This window comes from Vigna radiata, chromosome 7 (assembly GCF_000741045.1).
Source record: "Vigna radiata var. radiata cultivar VC1973A chromosome 7, Vradiata_ver6, whole genome shotgun sequence".
NCBI lineage: Eukaryota > Viridiplantae > Streptophyta > Magnoliopsida > Fabales > Fabaceae > Vigna > Vigna radiata.
In genome coordinates this window covers 14,026,438-14,049,403 of record NC_028357.1, presented here as the reverse complement: position 1 = coordinate 14,049,403, position 22,966 = coordinate 14,026,438, and the positions used below count along the sequence as shown (strand labels likewise).

Genomic DNA, 22,966 nt, shown 5'->3' with positions numbered 1-22,966 from the left:
ATAGTAAAATTGGTATCGATATTAATGATCTAAGTTTTACATAGGTTGACCTAGAAAAGGCAGATGATATTCAAGAGCCATTCGTCCTTGCATCTTAGAAAAAATAAGTGTTTTATGTCTCTTGAATTGTGCTATCTGGATTCAGTTTCTTCTTGAAAACCCATTTAACATTAATACACCACTTCCTAGGTGGAAGGTCTATTAGCCTCCACGTGTTCTTTTTCTCAATAGATCTGAGCTCTTCCAACATTGCATCCCTCCATATCGATTGCTTCAAAGCTTCGTCTACATCAACCGGTTGTGCTCCAGCCATCAGAGCCATGTGGATTAGTTCTCCTTCTTCATCAATTCCTACATCCGAATACATCTCGTAGTCAAAGAATGTAAGTGGTCTCATCGTCTGTCTCCTAGGTCTCTGAGATGTTTCATTCAAGTCACAGTTGCCATTAGAGATTGCCTCAACTCCTTTCATTGCAGAATCATTTGTCAGTCCATGCAACAAGGTTTTCTTCATGCTCGACTGCATTTGATTCCAGTCCCAGCATTCGTTTTCCAAGACAATTGCATCATACAATTTGTACGCTCATGTATCATGGGATCCCATAAACACCATGGGTTCCCCTTTATCCTCTAGCTTAGTTCGTTTTTGCTCCGTTACGTGTGCTTATGCTAACGAGCCAAACACAAGTAAATGACTCACAGATGGCTTCATTCCAATCCATATCTTCCAGGGCACCTTGCCTTCAACTCTTTTAGTGGGACACCTGTTAAGAATATAAACAGCTATCGAGACAGCTTCATCCCAGAACCTCCATGGCATCTCCTTCTCCTTCATAAGACATCTAACCATGTTCATCACCGTTCGATTTCTTCTCTCCACCAGACCATTATGTTGGGGCGTGTAATGTGCAATCACCTTGTGTTTAATTCCTTCACTTTGACAGAATTCTCCAAATGCCAACGAGGTGTATTCTCCTCCTTCGTAAGTTTTGAGAATTTTCAGCACCTTCCCACTCTCCTTTTCTGCACGAGCCTTAAATTTCTTGAACATCTCCAAGACTTCACTCTTCGCCTTGATCAAATATACCCACATCATTTTGTTATGCTCTGATGGGTGTCGCGGCCCATACAAATTTGATTGCATATGAGAAATGCAGTATACCTAGGGAATGACCCCTAGGTCGTCTCCCAAAGATCAATTTTGCGGTTCGAGAATCGAGTCTAACACGAAGGGGGGGGTTGAAAAGGTTGTGGTGAATACAGACGAATTAACTGAAATCCGAAACACAGATGCAAACAAAGATGTAAACACAGATCTAAAGAAAACGGTTTCAAACACAAACTAAAGAAGGTTGCTCATTAACTTAACTACAATGTTTCCAATCACAGATCAACAAAATAAGGTTGCAACTCAAACCTCTAATCCAACAAAGTTAACTAACTAAGCGAAGGTTAACCCTGTTTTCACAAAAGCGAACTAAGCGAGCGTAGTGTTAATATCAAATCTAATTTACACCATTCAGTTACATCAACTAAGTGCAGATGTAACACCAACTGGGAAACTAAGCGTATACCCAATTGCAAGTGCAAAAATAGAATTCACATTAACCAAGTCAGAGTGCACAGACAATCACAATTCAAGAATCTCAAGGAAACAGTGCAATATCGTCAATTACCAACCAAACTAATTTAAGCTACCATGGAAATTAAATCAACACTATTAAAAACCTTAGACAACATTCAAACATCAAACAATGTTACAAACAAATTAACAAACACAGTTAAAAATAATTAAACTCAACACTAACTCAAACACATTAAACTCAACCTATTAATTAAACTAAGTGAAAACAAGAGAAATAAACAAGTCTATTTAACTTCTAGTAATTTATGTGAACCAAGGTGCAATTAACAAATAAATTAAAAGTCTAAATGGCCAAGAAAACCTCTAGGGTCGTGAGTCACCAAGCACCATATCCAAACATGACTTTCTTTCTTCAATAAGCTACCAAATGTGTTGACTTCTTCTCCCATGTGCACCATTTTCCAAGGAAATTAACATGTGCCTTCCAATTCATGCAAAACTGTCCATTCTCTCCTCCTATGCAGCAAAATAAAATGAAACCACACACTAAGCCACAATTTCCGTGAGCAATGCAAAGAGCTTCTACAAAAGTTGCTTCAAAAACCAATGTGCAAATGGAAAATACTTTGGATGGTCTAACCAATGTGCCATGTAAGCAAGGTCCAATGAAAATAAACACCATAAACTTCCATTCCCTTGTGCTTCTCTCAGCAGATTGCAATGCTAAAGGCAAGACCAAAAAGGAAACATTCCTTGAGTCAAAACTAGCATCTTATGTGTTGGTCCAAAAGTGGTAAAAATTAAATGAACAAATTCCTCTCTCCTACAAACACCAAACGTTTTTTTCTTCTTCAGCAACATGCATCAAAATGCTTTCCTCCACCTTCCAAAACTAAAATTCAACTCAAGAGAACAAAGTTCAAGTTGCAAATTAACACAAGAACAATAAACTCAAACTTCTACTCATCAATCCACTTCTAACACTAACTTTTCTTCAACTTTCTTTGCAAAAACGAAAATAAAACCTAAACCATCAACTCCAGCTCTGTCCAGCCACCATAACAACACAAAAATCTGGTCCATTCCTTGTTTCAAACATCAAAAATGAAAACCAAGAAGAGAGGGTCCAAACCACAACACCACACATCAACTTAAGCTTTCTTCAACCCAAAACTCACATAGAACTCTATTTTTATCATCCAACCAAATGAAATGCAAGGAAAAACGAGAAGAACAATAGCAAATGAAGAGGAAAATGAAATATAAAGTTACTCAAGCCCAACATCCACCATAGAAATGCAAAGACAAGCTCCAAAGCTCAAGCTTCAAACACCAAGAACAAGCAAATGGAAGTGGAAATGAATGGTTTTTCACCATCAATGAGCTAAGAAGACCAAGAGTAAGTTAAGAGAAGAATAAAATCTGCATCTTGTTCATTGAAAATGGCTCAAAACCGGAAACACCAAGACAAGCTCTCTCAAGGCATGTTCATACAAGAAACCCTAAGAGAGAAAAGCTCTAAAACCAAAAGTATGAAGTGTTGCTATGAGAGCATGGAGTGTGTCTCGGCAATTCCTCTCCAAATACCGAGAGTTGCCCTCCAAATGGGGTCCACAACCAATTTTAAAACCCTAACCTAAAATGCACATGTCCTACATATGGGTTTTTTACAAAATTGCCCCTAAAAGGGTCCAAAACACCTAATTCTAATTAAGGTCTTCTAGAAAACGAAATTACAACTTAATTAAAATGGAAGTGACTAAATGTTGAGTCCCGAATGATCACGCCACCTTCCTTAATGCTCCAAATGATGTTTCCCAAAATTTCCCTACAACCAAAATGCACTTAATCAGCTCACAAAATCCAAATTAGCACAATTACGAATTTCTGACCAAATTAAGCAGAATTCGGAAAACGGGGAAATAACAGACAATTAAACACAATTCCTTGGTTTATTTAAGTGCAATAAACTAAATACAGTTCAAGAAATAACGACTCATCATGCTCGTTAACAAAAGAAAGGAAATATATGTTGCCTGCCAAGGAGGGAACCTCAATTAGACCATAGACATCAAAATGTACAACTTCAAGACACTCCTTTGATCTCTTCTTCAACTAAGACTGGAATGATTTCCTGGTTTATTTGTCTGTCAAACACGACTCACATGCATTAACTGGCAAAGTAATATTTGGCATACCTGACACCATACCCTTTTCACCAAGCCTCTACAAGTCTCTGAAATTCAAATGTCCAAAACACAGATGCCACAACAAGCTTTTTTCTTTTTTCACAATAACCATACATTACATACTTTCCACTACCTTTAAACTAAATTGGAAAGTTCTATTTCTAGAGATCTTGCTCGCCAAGATCAACTTCTTGTTTCTGTCAAACAACTCCACCCTATCGTTATTTCCCAAGATTATAGTTTATCCTCTTTCGAGCAACTGTCCAATGCTAAGGAGATTACTTCATCGCAGGAACGAATAACACGTTGGAGATTATAGCTTGTGAGCCATTTTTCCTGTTAATGATCACATCGCCCATTTCTTCAACCATCAATGTGTTGTCATCTGCAAACTTAATTTCGCTCTTCTTGGTTTCGTCAAAATTCACCAGCCACCTTCTATTACACGTCATATGATTCGAGCAACCAGAGTCGAAGTACTAGATTTTGTTCATTAGATCAGAGCACTCAGTAGAGGTCATTACCATCAGCTTCAAAGGCTCGGAATCAGAATCCTCTTGTGCAAGATGAGCTTCTTTATTACGATACTACTTCTTCTTCTCCTACTTAAGAAACATTCATACGCAAAGTGTCCCATCTTGTGACAATTGAAACACTCAATGTTTCTCCCGTCTTTCTTCTTTTGTTGCCAATCAAGTTTCCCTTTGCCTTCAACAGACTCATTCTTTTCTTCTTGTTCTTCTATATTACCACTTTCTTTCCTCCATTTTCCTTTTCCTGATTTCCCTTTCCACTTCTTAAAATGCTTTTTCTCATCGCCCTTGTAATGCTGCACTTTTAGAGCCTGCTCATCAGGTTTGATAGGATTCCTTTCACGCATCCTCATCTCATGTACCTCTATCGAACTTTGGAGGTCTTCTATCTTTAGTTTTTCAAGATCCCTTGACTCCTCGATTGCTACTACAATATGATCAAAATTTTGGGGCAACGGTCTCATTATCTTCTCAATTACCAGACAGCAGTAATCGTTTCACCGCAACCTTTCATTTGAGTAGCAATTGACAGCACTTTGTTGAAGTATTCACTCACCTTTTCACTGTCATCCATTTGTAAGTGTTCATATTGTCTCCTTAATGTTTGCAGCTTCACCTTTCTAATTTTATATCCCCCAGCATGACATCTCAATAGTATACCCCAAGCCTCTCTTGTCGTGGCAGCATTCTTTCTTCTCAAAATGCACATCATCCACGCATTGATGGATGATGAACAAGGCCTTATCATCTTTCCTCTTAAACTCCTCCTTCTACTCCTCTGTGCCACCATCAAGACCAGACTCATACCTCCTTTCTTCCACAATTGCACTGACGCCTTAATAACGGAACAAGTCCTTCATTTGTACACTCCACCTGCTCCAGTTTTTGTCTATGAAAACAGGGAAGCTTGCAGTAGGGATATCAGCCATGACACCTTCTTTTTCTTGCCCAAGAACTGTCTTCTTTATCACCTTCAAACGTCTCAACCACACCCTTCAACCACCGCAGTGTCACCGTGAAGAAAAGTTGAAGACACACACTCCCAGATTTTTTGCAACCTACGCTCTGGATACCACTAATAGAACAGAGAACAGAAGATAGAGGAGGAGAAAAATACGAAACAGGGTGAGTGAATAGAATTGTACTACTGTGAATGAGTAAAAACAATGTTTATATACAAGAGAACACAGTTACTGATAAAACAGTAACTGCATAACACAAAAAAAGAATAACAAGATGTTTGAATTACACCACACTCTAATAATTTTTAGTAGCATCTTAATTGGGTGATACAAATCTTCTTCCATAATGGATAATTAATTAGGCGTCCAAAAAGATTATCACACTTTTTTCCAGCTACATGTCATGTCAAGTTGTTTGTATCTTCTTTAATGGAAAATAATAGTTTCAACTTAGGTATTATGGGAAGGTACGACAACACCTTATTATGGGGGACCATCTATTTCTTCATCAACACTATGTCCATCAACCTTCTTTTTAAATCATAATAACCCATAAGTTGGGCACACCTTCAATGCAGCAGACTCGTTACTATATAATACATAATCTTAGGGCAAGCATGTATCATGTATTCCAAACCCATTAGACATAGCCTTTTGTTTGCCTCATAATTATGATTAAATAACATGTTAGTTTTTGGAAGCATGTAATCTAATAATCTTATGAAACTTTTATTAGTCCATCTATTTCTTGCTTTTAAACTAAGCAATTTCAATTTTACAGACAATCATGTAAAGTTATTACATCTTGGGTACAATTGTTCATTTGAATCAGACTTTAAAGAATCACATAAATGTGTGCTTTCATTTTTTTTCACCAACATCATATACCATATCCTCTAAACGATAATTTATTTGTTCTTCAACATATTGTTTTGTTTTGACATAGTAGAGTTGTCTAATACTTTTCCATGCTAACTATATTGAAGATGAACAAGTGATCACTTATTTAGCCAAAATCTTGACATATCAACTCAAATAAACAACACAATAATATGTTTCATTCAAAAGTCTTGTGTGTTCCTGAGCATATTGCAAAACCTTAACTGCCCTTTTTTAATAGTTTTGGCACGCATTGCACTAAATCTCAAACGGAACTAAAATTTACTTAATGTCCACATCTAAAATTATAATTTAAATAACTAATAAAGCATAATACAAACTAAACATAATTTCACTAGTCCAAACCTAAAATTATAAAACTCATTCCAAACAAATAAAAAAGACATTTATGCAGATTTATGTATAGCTACGACTGAGTTTTAAAAAAAAATACTCACGTGCATAAAGTAGTGAGAAATATAAAAAACTAACCTCAATAAAGAAAAATATTAGGAAGAAAAGATGTTTCACAGTTAAACAAAAACGAGAACGAAAAAAATGTCACATGGACAAAGCATCCTATTTTCAAGCAAAAATGAAGGGAAGTTTGAAGATGTAGCGAGTTTGTGCATTTGAGCATGCTTGCCATGGCAGGAGGAAACACGGGAGGGCAGCTTAGGGTAGACGAAACAAAGAAAACAGACTAATAGGACATGACATCCAGAAGGAATTGTCTTGTCTTTATAATTCTGAACTTCCACCACCACAACTTTAGTCTTCTGGCCGACCACAGAGATAACAAAGAAAAGTTATTGATTGGCCCATTGATTGGAATTATGTACTAGTGGTGGGACTGCACCATCGAGGGTTAGACTTCAGTTTTGGAATTCTGTCTTTGATCAAAATAATTGGCTTAATACACATGCAACTCCGGAAATCTAGAAGTCACACTTCCACAGATTCTTGACTTGGAATGGAGCTTTCGTATTTGCCATGCTGAGAAACTAGTGCCAAATATTCATCACTCACAAGAACTCAGCTTGGATATGTAGTGTAGGTACTTTTCTTTTAACTTGGATCATTTATATGAGGTTTGCTACAACAAACACATTCTTTAATATTATTTCCAAGACATACACTCCATCTTATTTAAAACTGTTGAACAAATTAAGAGACTTTAAAAGCTGTGATGTCGATGAATTTACCGATGAAATATTATATTGCACAATCGGAGAGTAGAAAGAGAAATCCAGTGGAAGAGGAAGAGAGAATCCGAGTTCAGTTTGTGATTATTTTGTCATCACTAACCATGTGTTGAAGTGAGAGAGAAGCATGTGAATCTTTTACCTGATCAAAATAAAAGAAAACGAGGAACACTAGAAAGAAAATTAAACTCAAACTTTTTGCATTTCTTTTTATTTTATTTTGGTGTAGTTAAATCTTAAACCTAATATATCAATGTAAGACAGTATATATTAAGAAAATAACATAATTAATTAAAAGGTAAAAGATAAACTATGGAAAGTTTATTTCAAGATTAAAAATTAGAGTACTACAAAAAAAACTACAACTTAAAAAAGATAAAAAAAATGTCTTGGATTGAAGAAAAAATTATTAAAAAAATATTTAGACAAATTGAAAATGGTTTAATTTGAAAAGTATGGGTGACTAAGGTTTGGGTAGAAAAAGTAACATAAAAAAGTAACATAAGTTTTAAAGCCCGTGACATCATTGAACTTGACTAAATTTTTAATTAAAATGAATTCTAGTACATTAAGAAAATATTACCCAATCAAATTGTGAGAGCATTAAGCATTATGCTGTAATGGGACAAGGATACTCTTCAGATAGGATTTGTGTAAGACCGAGAGACTAACTTTTCTAACATGTCTTTCTTGCCTTCGAACGTTTGATCGTCTGAACCGCTCGCCTTTCTTTCACACTGGGTCGCTTTTTCTCCTTCAGTCTGGGTCGCTCGGTTGCCTTTGGTGCCACTAGTGCAGAAAGGGCTTTAGACGTCTCTTATTTTTGGCTTTTAACGTCACATCCAGACCCAACATCTATATGGGTGACGTTAATTGGATGTCGATTATTTATAGGTACTACGTCGTTATAGACTTCGATTCAGTTCCACGTCTGACGTCTATACAGACGTCGGTCCATGCAAATAACCAACGTCTAAGGGCACAATAAAGAAGCCAGAGATGGCATTAACTACCGTTTAAGGGCAAAATAGACGTCGAATATGGCATTAACCGACGTCTACTGAGTATTCGTTGTATTTTAATGCAGTTTTGCTTGTGTCTTAGAGTAGCGTTTAGTACCTCCTTCATTTGTTAGCTTCTTCGTAAGAAAAAATTGCGTCTTTTACATCTCTCATGACATTTCAACCCAAAACAGAACTTGGGTCCTTGCCTAGTTCCATTCCAACCGCCAAAGAAAAATCATACAGTGACATGGAAACTAGGCAAGGACCCAGGTTCGGCTTTAGGTTGAAATGCCATAAGAGATCCAAAAGACGCAAGCTTTTCTTACGAGGAAGCTAGCACAGGAAGAAGGTGCACTACGCTACCCAAAGACACGAGAAACGCACCAAAACACAGCACAAACTCATTTTAATCGGTACAAACGAAAGATAATACATTAAAGATTACTTTAGTCGGACTAAATGCAAGATTAAATGGTTGAAAAGAGATCAAATGCACCTGGAAATGCAATTCTGCAGAGAGAAAAGGCAAAGGAAGAGGATGAAGTGCAGGTAACTGCTGGTTCGTAACGTCTTATTTAAAAGAATATTCTAGACATCGGTTTCCCTAGCGACTAACGTCTATTGTCGAATATATATCAGGCTCCCACTAATGAGACGTCCTTTCGATTTAAAAATTAATATTCGTGGCACATATAGACGTCGGATGTAGGGGGCCCAACGTCTATCATCTCATATAGACGTCAATATGGCGGGATCTGACGTCTGGATGGCGGAAAGAAATGACTTTTCACCTACCTGACAAACATATAGACGTTAGTTAGGGGGGCACCGACGTCTATAATATTATAGACGTCGGTGCCCCTCCTAAACGACGTTTATATGACGGAAAAAAATGACTTTCAACGTACCTATCAGGCATATAGAAGTCTATTAGGAAGGGCACCGACGTTTATAATATTATAGACATCGGAGCCCCTCTAAACTGACATCTATATGCCCACTTATTTATAAAAATGTCAACGGTCAATAATTTACGTTGGGTGTTTTCTGGTCCGACGTCTATGGGGTGACGTTAACACCCTATTTTGCACTAGTGTGCTAATCGTTCAGTTGCTTTAAGCTTTGACCACTCAGTTACCTTTTTTATAAAGGGGGGAGGTACCTGCAAAAGGCACTTTGACGCCTAAGTTAGGCGTGTGATTAAAGAGCTTTGGCTCTTAATTGAATATTTAGTGAATGGTTATCATTATTTGAGTATTTAAGAGTATGAGTTGTATGTGAGTAGAACGTGAATGGAACGTACGTAGCTGATGGCCCTGACCTTGTATTTATAAGTCATCTCATGGACCCTAAACTGATACAGGCCCAATAAAATAAAAACAGACATACCTTTAGATTCGGTCAGTTGCTCATAAATAGCTTATTAATATCTTTCATCAGATATCCTTGATTATTTTATCCTATGCTAGACTACTGGCCCAATAATACCTTAAGTGCTGGCCTAGTTATGGCCTAATACCATTTAACGTGATTTGACCTTAGTTGATGCAAATGGCCTGGTTGACCATTGTTGTGGTGATCACCGAACGGTCAACAATTAGAAACAGTTCGGTATGCACTATATCCGATACATGCCCCTCAAGTCTGAGTTAATTGTTTGGCTTTAGTGATGATTAACTATAGGACTTATGAGTTTGAGAAAGATTGTTTTTGCTGTATTGGGGAGCGCGTTTTTATCCGCTACTCATCTGTGGACCGAATGACGGGCTTTACGAGTTCTCTTTTTGAACTTTGCCATAGGCCGAGCGGTAAACAATGGGAGTCCTTTTTAGAATTTTTCCCATGTTCATTAGCGACTTTGGTAGTATCTTGTTTATTTGTACTAGAGGAAAATAACAATCGAATATGAACTATATAAAAAAATGTAGATGACTAACACATTTTATATGGATGGATGACCAAGCAAAATGAGACTGCTTTATTGAAGACGCTCGATTGAGAGTGACAGCTCCTCAGCTCTTAGTTTTTTACCTAGATGTTCCTGGAGAACTTTCTCATAGGCAAGAATGGTCGTCCGTGACCCAGGAGTTCCTGCAGAACTTCCCAGTAGACGAGATTGGTTGTTTGTGACATAGGAGTTCTTGGAGAACTTCCTAGTAGACGAGATTAGAAGGTCGAACAGTTGAGCCGAATGGTCTAGTACTTCTGAGTCCGAAAGGACGAGCACTTGTGAGGCCGAATGGCCTAATACCTGTAAGGTCGAATGGTCGAGTACCTGTGAAGCTGAATGGTCGAGTACCTACGAGGGCGAATGGTCGAGCACCAGTGAGGCCGAATGGTCTAGCAATTAAAGCCGAGTGGCCAAGAAATTGAGCCCGAGAGGTCGAATACCTGTGAGGCCGAATGACCGAATACCTGTAAGGCCGAATAGTCGAGTTCCTGTGAGGCCAAATGGCTGAATATCTGAGGTCAAATGGCTGAGCATATGTGAGGCCGAAGGGTAGAGTACCTGCGAGGCGGAGCGGTCGAGTACCTGTGAGGCCGAAAGGTCGAATGCTTGAAAACTTCTAGCCATGGAAGGCTGAGCAGTTGAGGCCGAGAGGCCGAATACCTGTGGAGTCGAATGGTCTAGCACCTTTTGAGGCCGAATGGCCGAGCACTTGTGAGATCGAAGAGCCGAGCAACGGGGAGGTCGAATGGCCTAATACCTGTGAGGCCGAATGGTTGAGCAGTTGAGGCCAAGGGGCTGAATACTTGCGAGGCCGGGTGGACGAATACCTACGAGGCCGAACAGCCAAGTACCTGTAACGTGAATGGCTGAATACTTGAGGTCGAATGACTGAGTACATGGGAGGCCGAATGACCGAGTACCTGTGAGGCCGAAAGGTCGAATGCTTGAACACTTACAACTATGGAAGGCTGAGAAATTGTGGCCAAATAGCTGAATACCTGAGGTCGAATGGCCAAATGGCCGAATACCTGTGAGAACGAATGGTGTAGCACCTGTGAGGCCGACTGGCCGAGCACATGTGGGGCTGAATGGCCGAGCACTTGTGAGGCCGAATGGTCTAGCAATTGAGATCGAGTAGCTGAGCACCGGAGAGGCCGAATGGCCTAATACCTTTGAGCGCGAATGACCGAGCAGTTGAGGCCGAGAGGCCAAATACTTGTGAGGCCGGATGATCGAATACCTACGAGGCCGAACAGTCGAGTTGTTGTGAGGCCGAATGGCTGAATACCTAAGGTCGAATCACTGAGTACATGTGAGGCCGAATGACTGAGTACTTGCAAGGTCGAGCTGTCGAGTACTTGTGAGGCCAAAAGGTCGAATGTTTAAACACTTGCAGCCATGGAAGGTTGAGGAGTTAAGGCCCAGAGGCCGAATGGCCTAATACTTTTGGAGTCGTATGGTCTAGCACCTACGAGGTCGAATGTCCGAGCACCTGTGAAGCTGAATACTTGTGGGGCCCAATGACCGAGCACTTGTGAGGCCGAATGGCCAAGTATCTGCGAGGTTGAATGGTCGAGCACCTGTGAGGCCGAATGGCCGAGTACCTACGAGGACGAATGACCGACCTATTAGGCCGAATGGTATAGAAATTGAGGCCTAGTAGCCGAGCAGTCGAGGCTGAGAGGCCGAATACCTATTAGGCTAGATGGCCGAATACCTATGAGGTCGAACAACCGAGTTCTTGTGAGGCCGAATGATTGAATACATGAGGCCGAATGACTGAGTACATGTGAGGCCGAATGTCTGAGTACCTGCGAGGAAAAGCGGCCGAGCACCTGTGAAGCCGAAAGGCCGAATACTTGATAACTTGTAACCATGGAAGGCTGAGCAGTTGATGCCGAGAGGCCGAATACCTGTGAGGCCGGATGGCCGAATACCTATGAGGTCGAACAACCGAGTACCTGTAAGGCCGAATGGCCGAGTCGCTACGAAGCCGAGCTGCCGAGTACGTGTGAGGCCAAAAGACCGAATGCTTGAACACTTACAGCTGTGGAACGCTGAGCAGTTGAGGCCGAATGACTGAATACCTGAGGCATAATGGTTGAATGACCGAATACCTGTGGAGCCGAATGATCTAGCACCTGCGATGTCGAATGGTCTAGCACCTGCGAAGCCGAATGGTCGAGCACCTTTGAGGCCGAATGGCCAAGCACTTCTGAGGCCGAATACTTGTAGGGCCGAATGGCCGAGCACCTGTGAGGCCGAATGGTCGAGTACCTGCAAGACCGAATGGTCGAGCACCTGGGAGGTCGAATGGACGAGTACCTACAAGGGCGAATGGGAGAGCACCTATGAGGACGAATGGTATAGCAATTGAGGTCGATTGACCAAGCAGTTGAGGCCGAGAGGCCGAATAGTTATGAGGCTAGATGGTCGAATACCTGCAAGGCTGAACAACCGAGTTCTTGTGAGGCCGAATGATTGAATACATGAGGCCGAATGGTTGAGTACATGTGAGGTCGATTGGCCAAGCAGTCGAGGCCGAGAGGCCGAATAGTTATGAGGCTAGATGGCCGAATACCTGCGAGGCCGAACAACCGAGTTCTTGTGAGGCCGAATGATTGAATACATGAGGCCGAATGATTGAGTACATGTGAGGTCGAATGTTCGAGTACCTGCGAGGCAAAGCGGTCGAGTACCTGTGAGACCGAAAGGCCGAATGCTTGAAAACCTGCAACCATGGAAGGTTGAGCAATTGATGCCGAGAGGCCGAATACCTGTGAAGCCCGATGGCCGAATACCTACGAGGTCGAACAACCGAGTACCTGTGAGGCCGAATGGCCGAGTACCTATGAGGCCGAGCGGCCGAGTACTTGTGAGGCCGAAAGGCCGAATGCTTGAACACTTACAGCTATGGAACGCTAAGCAGTTGAGGCCGAATGATTGAATACCTGAGGCCGAATGGCCGAATACCTATGGAGTCGAATGATCTAGCACCTGTGATGCCGAATAGTCGAGCACCTGTGAAGCCGAATGGTGAAGCACCTTTGAGGCCGAATGGCCAAGCACTTGTGAGGCTGAATGGCTGAGTACTTGTGAGACGAACAATTGACTACCTGTGAGGCTGAATGGCCAAGTACCTTCGAGGCTGAATGGTTGAGTATCTATAAGACCGAATCGCCGAGTAGATGTGAGGGCGAATGGCCCAGTGCATTAGAGGTTGAATGGTTGAATACCTGTGAGGCCGAACGATTGAATACCTGTGAGGCCGAATGGCTGAATACTTGGGAGGCCGATTGGCCGAGCACCTGTGAGGCCGAACGATTAAATACTTGTGAGGTCGAATGGTCAAGTACCTTCGAGGCCGAATGGCTGAGTATGTGTAAGGCTGAATTACCAAATGCATTAGAGGCCGAATGTTTGAATGCCTGTGAGGCCGAACGGTTGAATATCTATGAGGCCGAATGGCTGTATGGTTGTGAGGCTTAATGGTCGAATGGTTGAACAAAGCCTTTGAAGCTTTTTTATCCTGTTGGTGAGTTTTTTACTAGGTGATTCCCTGAGTCATAGGGGATGCTTCTATATGTTGTAAATTTGTAGAGGCTTTGTTGACATTGATGGTTTCTTCTATTGGGACCAATATGTTGGGGTGTGATTGACATGATGATGATAAGACTGCATCCTTACCTGGTTCCTTGCAGTTTCAGTGGGATGCTCCCCAGCCCCACGGTGGGCGCCAAAATGTTTCGGTAGGATTTGTACAGGACCGAGAGACTAACCTTTCTGACGTGTCTTCCTAGCCTCCGAACGCCCGATCGCCTAAACCACTTGGCTTTCTTTCACTCTTGGCCGCTTGCTCTCCTTCAGTCTGGGCCGCGAGGTTGCCTTTGGTGTTAACCGTTCGGTTGCTTTCAGGTTTGACCGCTCGGTTACCTTTATGACACTCCAACGCCCAAGTTAGGAGTGTGATTGAAGAGCTTTGGCTCTTCATTGAATATTTAGTGAATGATTATCACTATTTGAGTATTTGAGAGTATGAGTTGTATGTGAGTAGAACATGAATGAAACGTACCTAGCTAGTGGCCCTGACCTTGTATTTATAAGTCATCTCATAGACCCTGAACTGATATAGGCCCAATAAAATAAAAGCAGACATACCTTTAGATTCGGTCGATTGTTCTTAAATAACTTATCAATATCTTTAATCAGATATCATTGATTATTTTATCCTCTATTGGACTACTGACCCAATATTAACTTAAGTGTTGGTCCAGTTATGACCTAACACCATTTAACGCAATTTGACCTTAGTTGATGTAGATGGCCTAGTTGACCATTGTTGCGGTGATGACCGAACGATCAACAATTAGAATCCGTTCGATAAATATACCAACCAATTGTTTGTCTCTATATAAAAGGGAGTCAAACTATTTGCTCAGTATCAGAAAGTTATTCATAATCAAAGCTTTAAACTGAATTAAATCGACCAAAATCAACATTATTAGCATTTTTATTAATACAAATTAAACTGTTTAAAATAAAAAACTGTAACTGTAAAACAAGGCAATATAAGAACAGTATCCATTAGCCTACTTATACTGTCACCCTTTTTCGAATTAAAGGCGATAACAAAAATTGCTATATTTTCTAAGACACATTTGGACCATCATATATGAAACGCCATAACATAAATCCCTATTTTTTCTGAATTCCCCGAGTAACAGAGTCTAGGGTACATACCCTATGATGCGTTTATAAACATAAATGTTTAATACATTTTGTTCAGTGCTTTTCATTCCAAGAAAATTAGTCGAAGCAAAACTAACAAAACCAAAACTTAGAAAGTTATAGGGCATACTTCTTTAACATAATTTAACCTTAAAAAAATGAATGAGTAAGATCAAGTTAGAAGTGCGTAGCTCATTAATATAATTCCTCTTTTATTTTATGATTTGTTACTCGTGACACCACTTTCCTTCCCTCTCTCTGCTCTCTTTCAAAATATTCATTTGCAATCCCAGAAACTCAGCAATTTTACAAATATTATCATGCTCTGGATGTGACTTATCCCCAGAGGAGAAACTATGCAATATAAGGAATCAACATTAGAAACATCCACCCAACTAAATCCCACTTGCTTTTTTCCTCCCCTCCCTCTCATCTTTTTTCGCACTTCAACAACTTTCTCCCACTTTCCTTTCTCAGCATACATGTTTCTCATTAACACATGGACCTGAACTTGTAGGATCCATTTCTATCAAACTAGCGACAACTTTTGTATGCAAACTCATCACAACCTCAAAGTCTCCATCTCGAGCATAGGCAGATATTATTGTTGTCCAAGCATACTGGGTTCGATGAAGCGTCTCATCGAACAATCTTTGAGACTCAATAATGTTTCTACGCTATACACATGTCAAGTAGAGCCCCTCAAACAGTTGGGTCGGTGTTTAAACAAAGTTTAAGCAAGATTGGCAACGTTGCCCATGTTTCAATGATATATCCTCAGCAGCAGCAATAGCATTTAACACACTACTAAATGTATACTTGATGGGTGTTATCTCCTTTATAACAGACAAAAATGTACAGAAAGCTTCTCTGTACAAGGCATTTTGAGCATACCCTAAAATCAATGCATTCCGTGATACTATTTCACGATAGTTAAGCTTCTGAAAAAATCTCCTTTGATTCTTCAATGCACTCAAATTTGACGTACATGCTAACAAGGAAAAAGTTTATTTAACAGCTCTTGTTAAAAAATTTGTTCTGACCAAAAGCAGCTTTTTATGCATAACTCATGAATCATTTGACCTTCTGTCACTAAATAAAATTCCTGACTGTTACAGAATGTATTAGTCCTATAAACTAAACATAATTTGGATATACTCCATTAATTCTAATTGCATTAAAGCGAGACATTGCATCTTCTTCATTAATAGAAATCATTGTCGTCCAAGACACTAATGGTCTCGAAGACAGCTTTGGGATCATTAGGGACCTCACATTTAAAATAAGTTGACATCAAAACATTGCAAAATGACACGTGTTCCATATCCAATTTTTTGAGTCAAACCATGTATTTGCCTCCCTAGTTTTAAGTTTCTCATGTGACCATTAAATGAAATACGTGAAATTTGGTCAATTAATATATGGTTACTTGACAGGTTGAAAAATAATAATTCAACCCATAACATTCCCGTTCTTGAGCATACCCAGAAATCATTGCATTCCGCGAAACCAAATATCTTTTGGACATTTTGTCAAACAATCTCCTAGCCTCATCTCACACTACCCACCTTGAATACATTGTTAAAAGCACATTTCCAACACAAACTTCACAACCAAATCCACACTTAACCACAAGAGAATGTAATTGCCACCGAAATAAAATCCCATGATCACCCCAATAAAATGAAAGAGTCGTAGTATATGTGAGCTGATAAAAAACTATCCCACGAAAATGCATTGAATGTAAACAATGCAAAGCATCCAAACTGTCTTCAAACCCGGAAAGCACAGTATTCCAAGACACTGTCAGGATGACTCAAATTCTCATATACAACCAAAGCCTTTGTGAAATTCCAAGACTTCAATTACATTTTTTTCACTAGTGGAAAACCGTTGTTTAACGTCGATTATTTTGGGCTTTTAACATCAGATCCCGAACCGACGTCTGTTCGAATGACGTTAAATGAGATGTCGGATCCCATAGGTCAGACGTCTATATAGACGTCGGACTATATAGGTCAGACGTCTATATAGACGTCAGACTCATAGATCAGACGTCTAAAATGTCACCGTATTTGATAAGATCTTTCTCCGTTGAGGCTTCTTGAGTTGCTCCTAGGTCATGGTGATTCGACTTTACAACTTTATATTTTAGTTCAAGAGAATGGGTTATATGTTCTTATTTTGTATTGGACGGTTTTGATAATGTAGTGGAGGGAATTGCAGGAGTGCAAAACGCAAGAAATCACCGTCCAAGAATGCTGCCTAAGGACATGAGCAAAACTGTAGAAAAACTCAATGAAAACGCATTTTAATCGGTTCAAATGAAAAATAATTCATCAAAGAGTAATGTAATCGGAGTAAAATTAATTTTAAACGGTGCAAAAGTGAGAAAACGAACCTGGAAAACGTAGCCTGTGCAGAGAAAACGTGAGGAAGATGATGAACAATGAGTGCGCATAACTATTGCCTCGCGTTCTCAGTGTTTTAATGCAAACATTTAGAAGTCAGTTCCCTTTACAACAGACGTCTAAAGTGCTTTAGAAGTCGGGTGGCGGGATCAGACGTCTAAATGGAGTCAAAAAGTAACTTTTTATATTTCTGGGTTTAGGGTTTAGACGTTGGTTCCCAAAATATCAAACGTCTAAAGTGTTTTAGATGTCGGGGTCGTGGGATCAGACGTCTAAATGGAGTCAAAAAGTGACTTTTTATATTTCTGGATGTAGGGTATAGACGTCAGTTCCCAGAGTAACAGACGTCTAAAGTGCTTTAGAAGTCGGAGTGGCGGGATCAGACTTCTAAATGGAGTCAAAAAGTGACTTTTTGAATTTCTGGATTTAGGGTTTAGACGACGGTTTCGAGAGTAACTGACGTCTAAAGTGCTTTAGAAGTCGAGGCTCTCCCAACTTACGTCTATATGTCTGGCAGGTAGGTGAATAGCCATTAATTTCTGCCATATAGACGTCGGGGCCCCTCCTAACTAACATCTACATGACTGAAAGAAATGACTTTTCACCCACCTGTCACACATATAGACGTCAGTTAGGAGGGGCCCCGACATCTAAAATATTATAAACGTCGGGGCACCTTCTAACTAACGTCTATATGGCCAACTTATTTACAAAAATGCCATCGGTCATCAATATACGTTGTGCTTACCCTTGACCGACGTCTAAGGGGTGACGTTAAATAGCGTTTTTGCACTAGTGATGAGAAAATTAGAGACAGAAACAAGTGAAACAAACTCAGCACTCACCAAGAGTCCGTGGATTTGACATCCGAATTTCACCTCTCCCTAACATGCCTTGATGGGCAAGCCGAGGGTGACGTCATCAACATTTTGAAGAGAATGTAGCCGAAATTAGTCCATAAATGTAGCAAGAGCTTGATAAGGAAGGTGGTTGTTCAAATGGTTGAGGATGGAATGATTAATCGAGGCAGCATTTGGGTGGTGAATAAAGTCAAAGAGGTGGAGTTCATGTTTGAATGCATAGAAGAATTTGGAGCCATGCTTGAGTGATAATTGTAGGGCACTTTGTGGAGCACTTTGAGAGGGTATGGGTTTTTGTACCAGAATGGGCAAATTTGAGTCCCATATTACGGAAATAGGCAAACTTGCCATAAATTACGTAAATGGGGAAGTCGTAGGGGGAAGCACGACTTCTAAGTCGTGTAGGGGGGCACGAATTCACACTGTTCATTTAAACAGTAGTGAAGTCGTGCACCCCAAAAACGACTTCTGGAAGTTGTAATCAATTACTGAGGGGCTGTAATCGATTACAGGGTTCTGAAGTCGTGCCCCCTGCGCGACTTCAACTATCTAGGCAAAAATGTTCCTAATCGATTACCACCAGGTTGAATGCAGTGAAAGTCCCTGGTAATCGCTTACCAGTGTGTGTAATGGGCAAAAAGTCTCTGATAATCGATTACAAGCTAGTGGTAATCGATTACCAGAGTGTTGAAGTCTTGAATGACATTTTATTTGTGTTGTACACATTTTTTTATGTTTTTTGAGTTACACAAAGAAGAAATTGTCCTTATAGTTTATTGAATGAAAAAACTAATTAAAAACGTAGAACAAAATTGATATGAAATATTAATAGTAATTAATTAATTATTGATTAGATTACTAAATGGTAAGATTAATAAACAACTACTGACGAAATGGACAATTTCCCCTATGATGACCTTCGTTGCGGCAGTAAAAGCATTTTTTGGGCTGATCTGGAGTGGATTGATCCATCTCATTACAAATCTTATTTGTAGATGGTCTTCTGGATGCCTTACGACGCATTAGAGGATCTGGTATGAAGTTTGCACCTGTATACGCAAACAAATAATCTTCATTTTGGATTTGGTGAAATTGTACTTTGTATGCCTTGTAAATCTTATTAAGGTTGTACACTGGATCAATTACTTAGGTTAGTGGTATATGGCAATTTGCACAAACGACGATGACATGATGACGTGGGAGACGAGTAGCTTGGAAGTGACCGTAATCGCACCACCATTCGTTTAGCCTGACCTTATAGGAAATTGGATGTGGGCGATATTGGTGAGGTGTTGAAATTTCTTGAACATCAAATTCTGAATTTTCACGGTTGAAGGGACGAACATGACAAAATGTTGATTGGTGTTGATTTTTCCTAATAATGTCGGCGATTTCTTCAGGAAATTGGTGGCCTGCTTGTAGCATGTAGTTTGCTTTTAGTCCTCTTTCAAGAAACCATGATTGTGTCCTCTCAAATGTTGTTCTGATGAGTGCACAAATCGGTAATGAACGTGCTCCCTTTAAAACGGAGTTCATGCACTAAGCAAGATCAGTGGTCATATGTCCATATCTTCTCCCTCCATCAAAAGCTTGAGACCATTTTTTAATGGAATTTTATCTATCCAAGCAACTTGTTGTGGGTATTGGTGTCTTAGTGCAGTAAGCTTTGCTATCATAGTAGGTTGCTTGACCTCGTATGCTGTTAGGATGTAATAATTACAATAATTTGCATAGTTATGTTAACAAAATATAAACAGTAAAATGGTAGTAAAAAAGAATGTAGTAGTACCTAAATTGGTGAATTTTTTTTGAGGTCCTGATTTTTGAATTTGTTGTTGAAGTTGGAGGCTAGATGACGTATGCAATAAAGAGAGTTCAAACCATCTTCTTCCCAACCAACTTCTTCTGATCTTAAGGCGGATAAGATGCCCTTTCCTCTGTTAGTGATGATGCAAATATTTTGTTGAGGGTAAACATGTTCTCGAAGTAGTTGAAAGAACCATATCATGTCCTCCTTTGTCTCACCTTCTACAATGGCAAATGCCACTGGAAAAAGATTTCTATTGCCATCCTGACCCATGGCAGTGAGCAAAGTTCCATGATATTTGCCCGTTAGAAATGTTTCGTCAACTTGGAGAATGGATTTACAATATTTGAATCCTCGTATGCAAGGATCAAAAGACCAAAAAACTTTTTCCGTAATGTAGCAATTATTGTCAGTTTGTCCATAAATCTCCACTGGAGAACCAGTGCATTGTAAAATTGTCCCAGGGTTTGCATCACTAGTGCAAAAACGCTGTTTAACGTCATCCAGTAGGCGTCGGTTTCCTGATAACCCGACGTCTATTACTGCACGGTGGCTTTATCGTAAATAGTTTGGCAAACTAAATGTCGGTTTCAAGGTAAGCCGACGTCTATGACATTGTAGACGTCGAAACAGTCGCAAACCGATGTCTAATTGCCTGAGGTAGGTGATAAGATAGTCAAGTGACGTCGGTGTTCACGGGGGCCGACGTCTACTGGGCTACAATTAATGTTGTTCACCTAATTCCCAAGCGCTTAGACGTCACTTAGTCAAACGGCGACGTCTAATGCCTGTCTAGAAGGCGGGAAGACAAAAATACTTCAATTTAGACGTCGGTGTTAAGGGGAAGCGACGTCTATGTGCATGTAATTAATTATTTTCACCAAACTCAAGTGACATAGACGTCGGCGCCCCCATCATAACTGTCATGAAGATCCCTGACAGGAAATCAAACGTCAATCGGTTCAGCTTCCTAGACGTCGGATCCCCTCGAAACCGATGTCGATTGGGTATTCAAAATGTCAGTTTAAATGTTGACTTGAACATCATATTAGTTAGATACCCGACGTCTATGTGACTATAGACGTCGCTTTCCGGAGCAACCGATGCCCCATTTCATTTTAAATAAACCGCAGACTCTTCGTGGCATTTAGTTTCTGATATCGCGTCTTCCTCTTCTCCTTTTTCTCTTGCTTCACCTCTTCTTTTTCTCACTTGCGGCACCTCTTCTTTTTATATCTTGCGGCATTGCATTGTTGTTTTTGATAACGTCATTGTCTTCCTCCTCTCCTTTTTCTCTCTTGCAGCATTGCATCCCAAGTGTGTGGTTTTTATTGTTACCGTTTAATCTTTGCCAGTCTTTCATCAATTATATCTTTTGGTTCAACTGATTAAATTTATTTTCTTTGTGATGTGTTTTAGTGCAGTTTTGTTCCTTTCTTGGGGTAACATAGTAACACATTCTCCCTTTGCTAGTTGCCTCCTAGAAAAAGCGGCGTCTAGTGAATTTCTTTTGATCATTTCAACCTAAAAATGACCCTGGGTCGTTGCCTAGTTATCTTCTCACTGTGATTTTTCCTCTTGCGGATGAAAATGGAACTAAGCAACAACCCAGGTTTGGTTTTGAGTTGAAAAGATCCATAACAAATTCAAAAGTCGCAAGCTTGTTTTTGGGGGAAACTAGCAAAAGGAGATTGTGCTACTAGGTTATCCAAAGACGGGAATAAAACTGCACTAAAACACAACCACTATATTAGACGTCGGTTAATGCAAAAATCGGCGTCTATATGTGCTCTTAGACGTCGGTCATTGTCATGTTCGAAGTCTTTATGTGCTCTTAGACATCGGTTAATGCTTTGTTCGACGTCTAATTAGTGCCTTTAGACGTCCATTTAAACCAGTACCGATGTTTATTGACGTCGGTCATGGGCATTAACTGACGTCATTATAGACGTCTGTGGTTAGGATGTCTGACGTCCCATTGACGTCACCGGTTTAGACGTTGGTTGATTAATAGACGTTAAAAGCCCAAAAATAACCGACATTAATCAGCGTTTTTCCACTAGTGCATACTTCACCGCATGCAACCACCTCGGCAGATGGTTATAAGACTTTTCCCAATCACCAAAATCCATAGCAAGAGCCTTTTGTTTTGCGATCCAAGGTTTTCTGTATGACACGGAATATCTGAATTGAGCTTTAATATCTGCAATCAAACTCTTGATGGGAATGGAGGGGTTTGTGCGGACAGAATTTGATACAAATGCGACAATGTGGGTACTATCAAAATTTGTATGATCTTGAGATAGTATGTTTGAGAAACACGTATGTTGCCCCTTGATATTTTTGATTTCCCAATATTTACGGACTTTGCTATAGCCTTCCCTCAAGGCCATTGACAGTCGTTATGGTATTTCAAACATCGAATAACATAAATGTTAGACTTGGATTCAACAATGCTATATTTGTAACCGTTGGTGATGTGATATTGTTTGATTGCAACAACAGTTTCCTCCTTTGTTTGGAATTGCATATGCTCATGCAGTTGTGGAATGACATGCTGAGATGATTGTGTCATTTGATCAGCATCATTGTGTTCATCACGAAGTAAGTTATCCAATTCATCATTTGTGCTGAAATCATCAACATTATCCAATATCAAAGGTTCTTCATCAATGATTTGTGATGATGAAGATGCTCCGAAATTGGAAGATGCCATTAAGAAATAGTGTGTAAAAATAAATACAGCAACTAATTTAGCTTGAGTGTTGAATGTTGCTCTGAAGATGAAATGCCATATATATATATATATATATATATATATATATATATATATATATATATATATATATATA

At 39.8% G+C, this 22,966-nt stretch overlaps 1 protein-coding gene across 1 annotated transcript in view; it reads right to left on the bottom strand.

Annotated features, from left to right (window-relative positions):
- Window positions 1-22,497: 22,497 nt before the first annotated feature.
- The window catches only part of LOC106766097, a 4,520-nt gene continuing 4,051 nt past the window's right edge, over window positions 22,498-22,966 (bottom strand). The window contains exon 2 of the mRNA XM_022782719.1: window positions 22,498-22,808. Coding sequence (XP_022638440.1) covers window positions 22,498-22,808 — 311 coding nt within the window. The remainder of the gene's footprint in view (window positions 22,809-22,966) is intronic.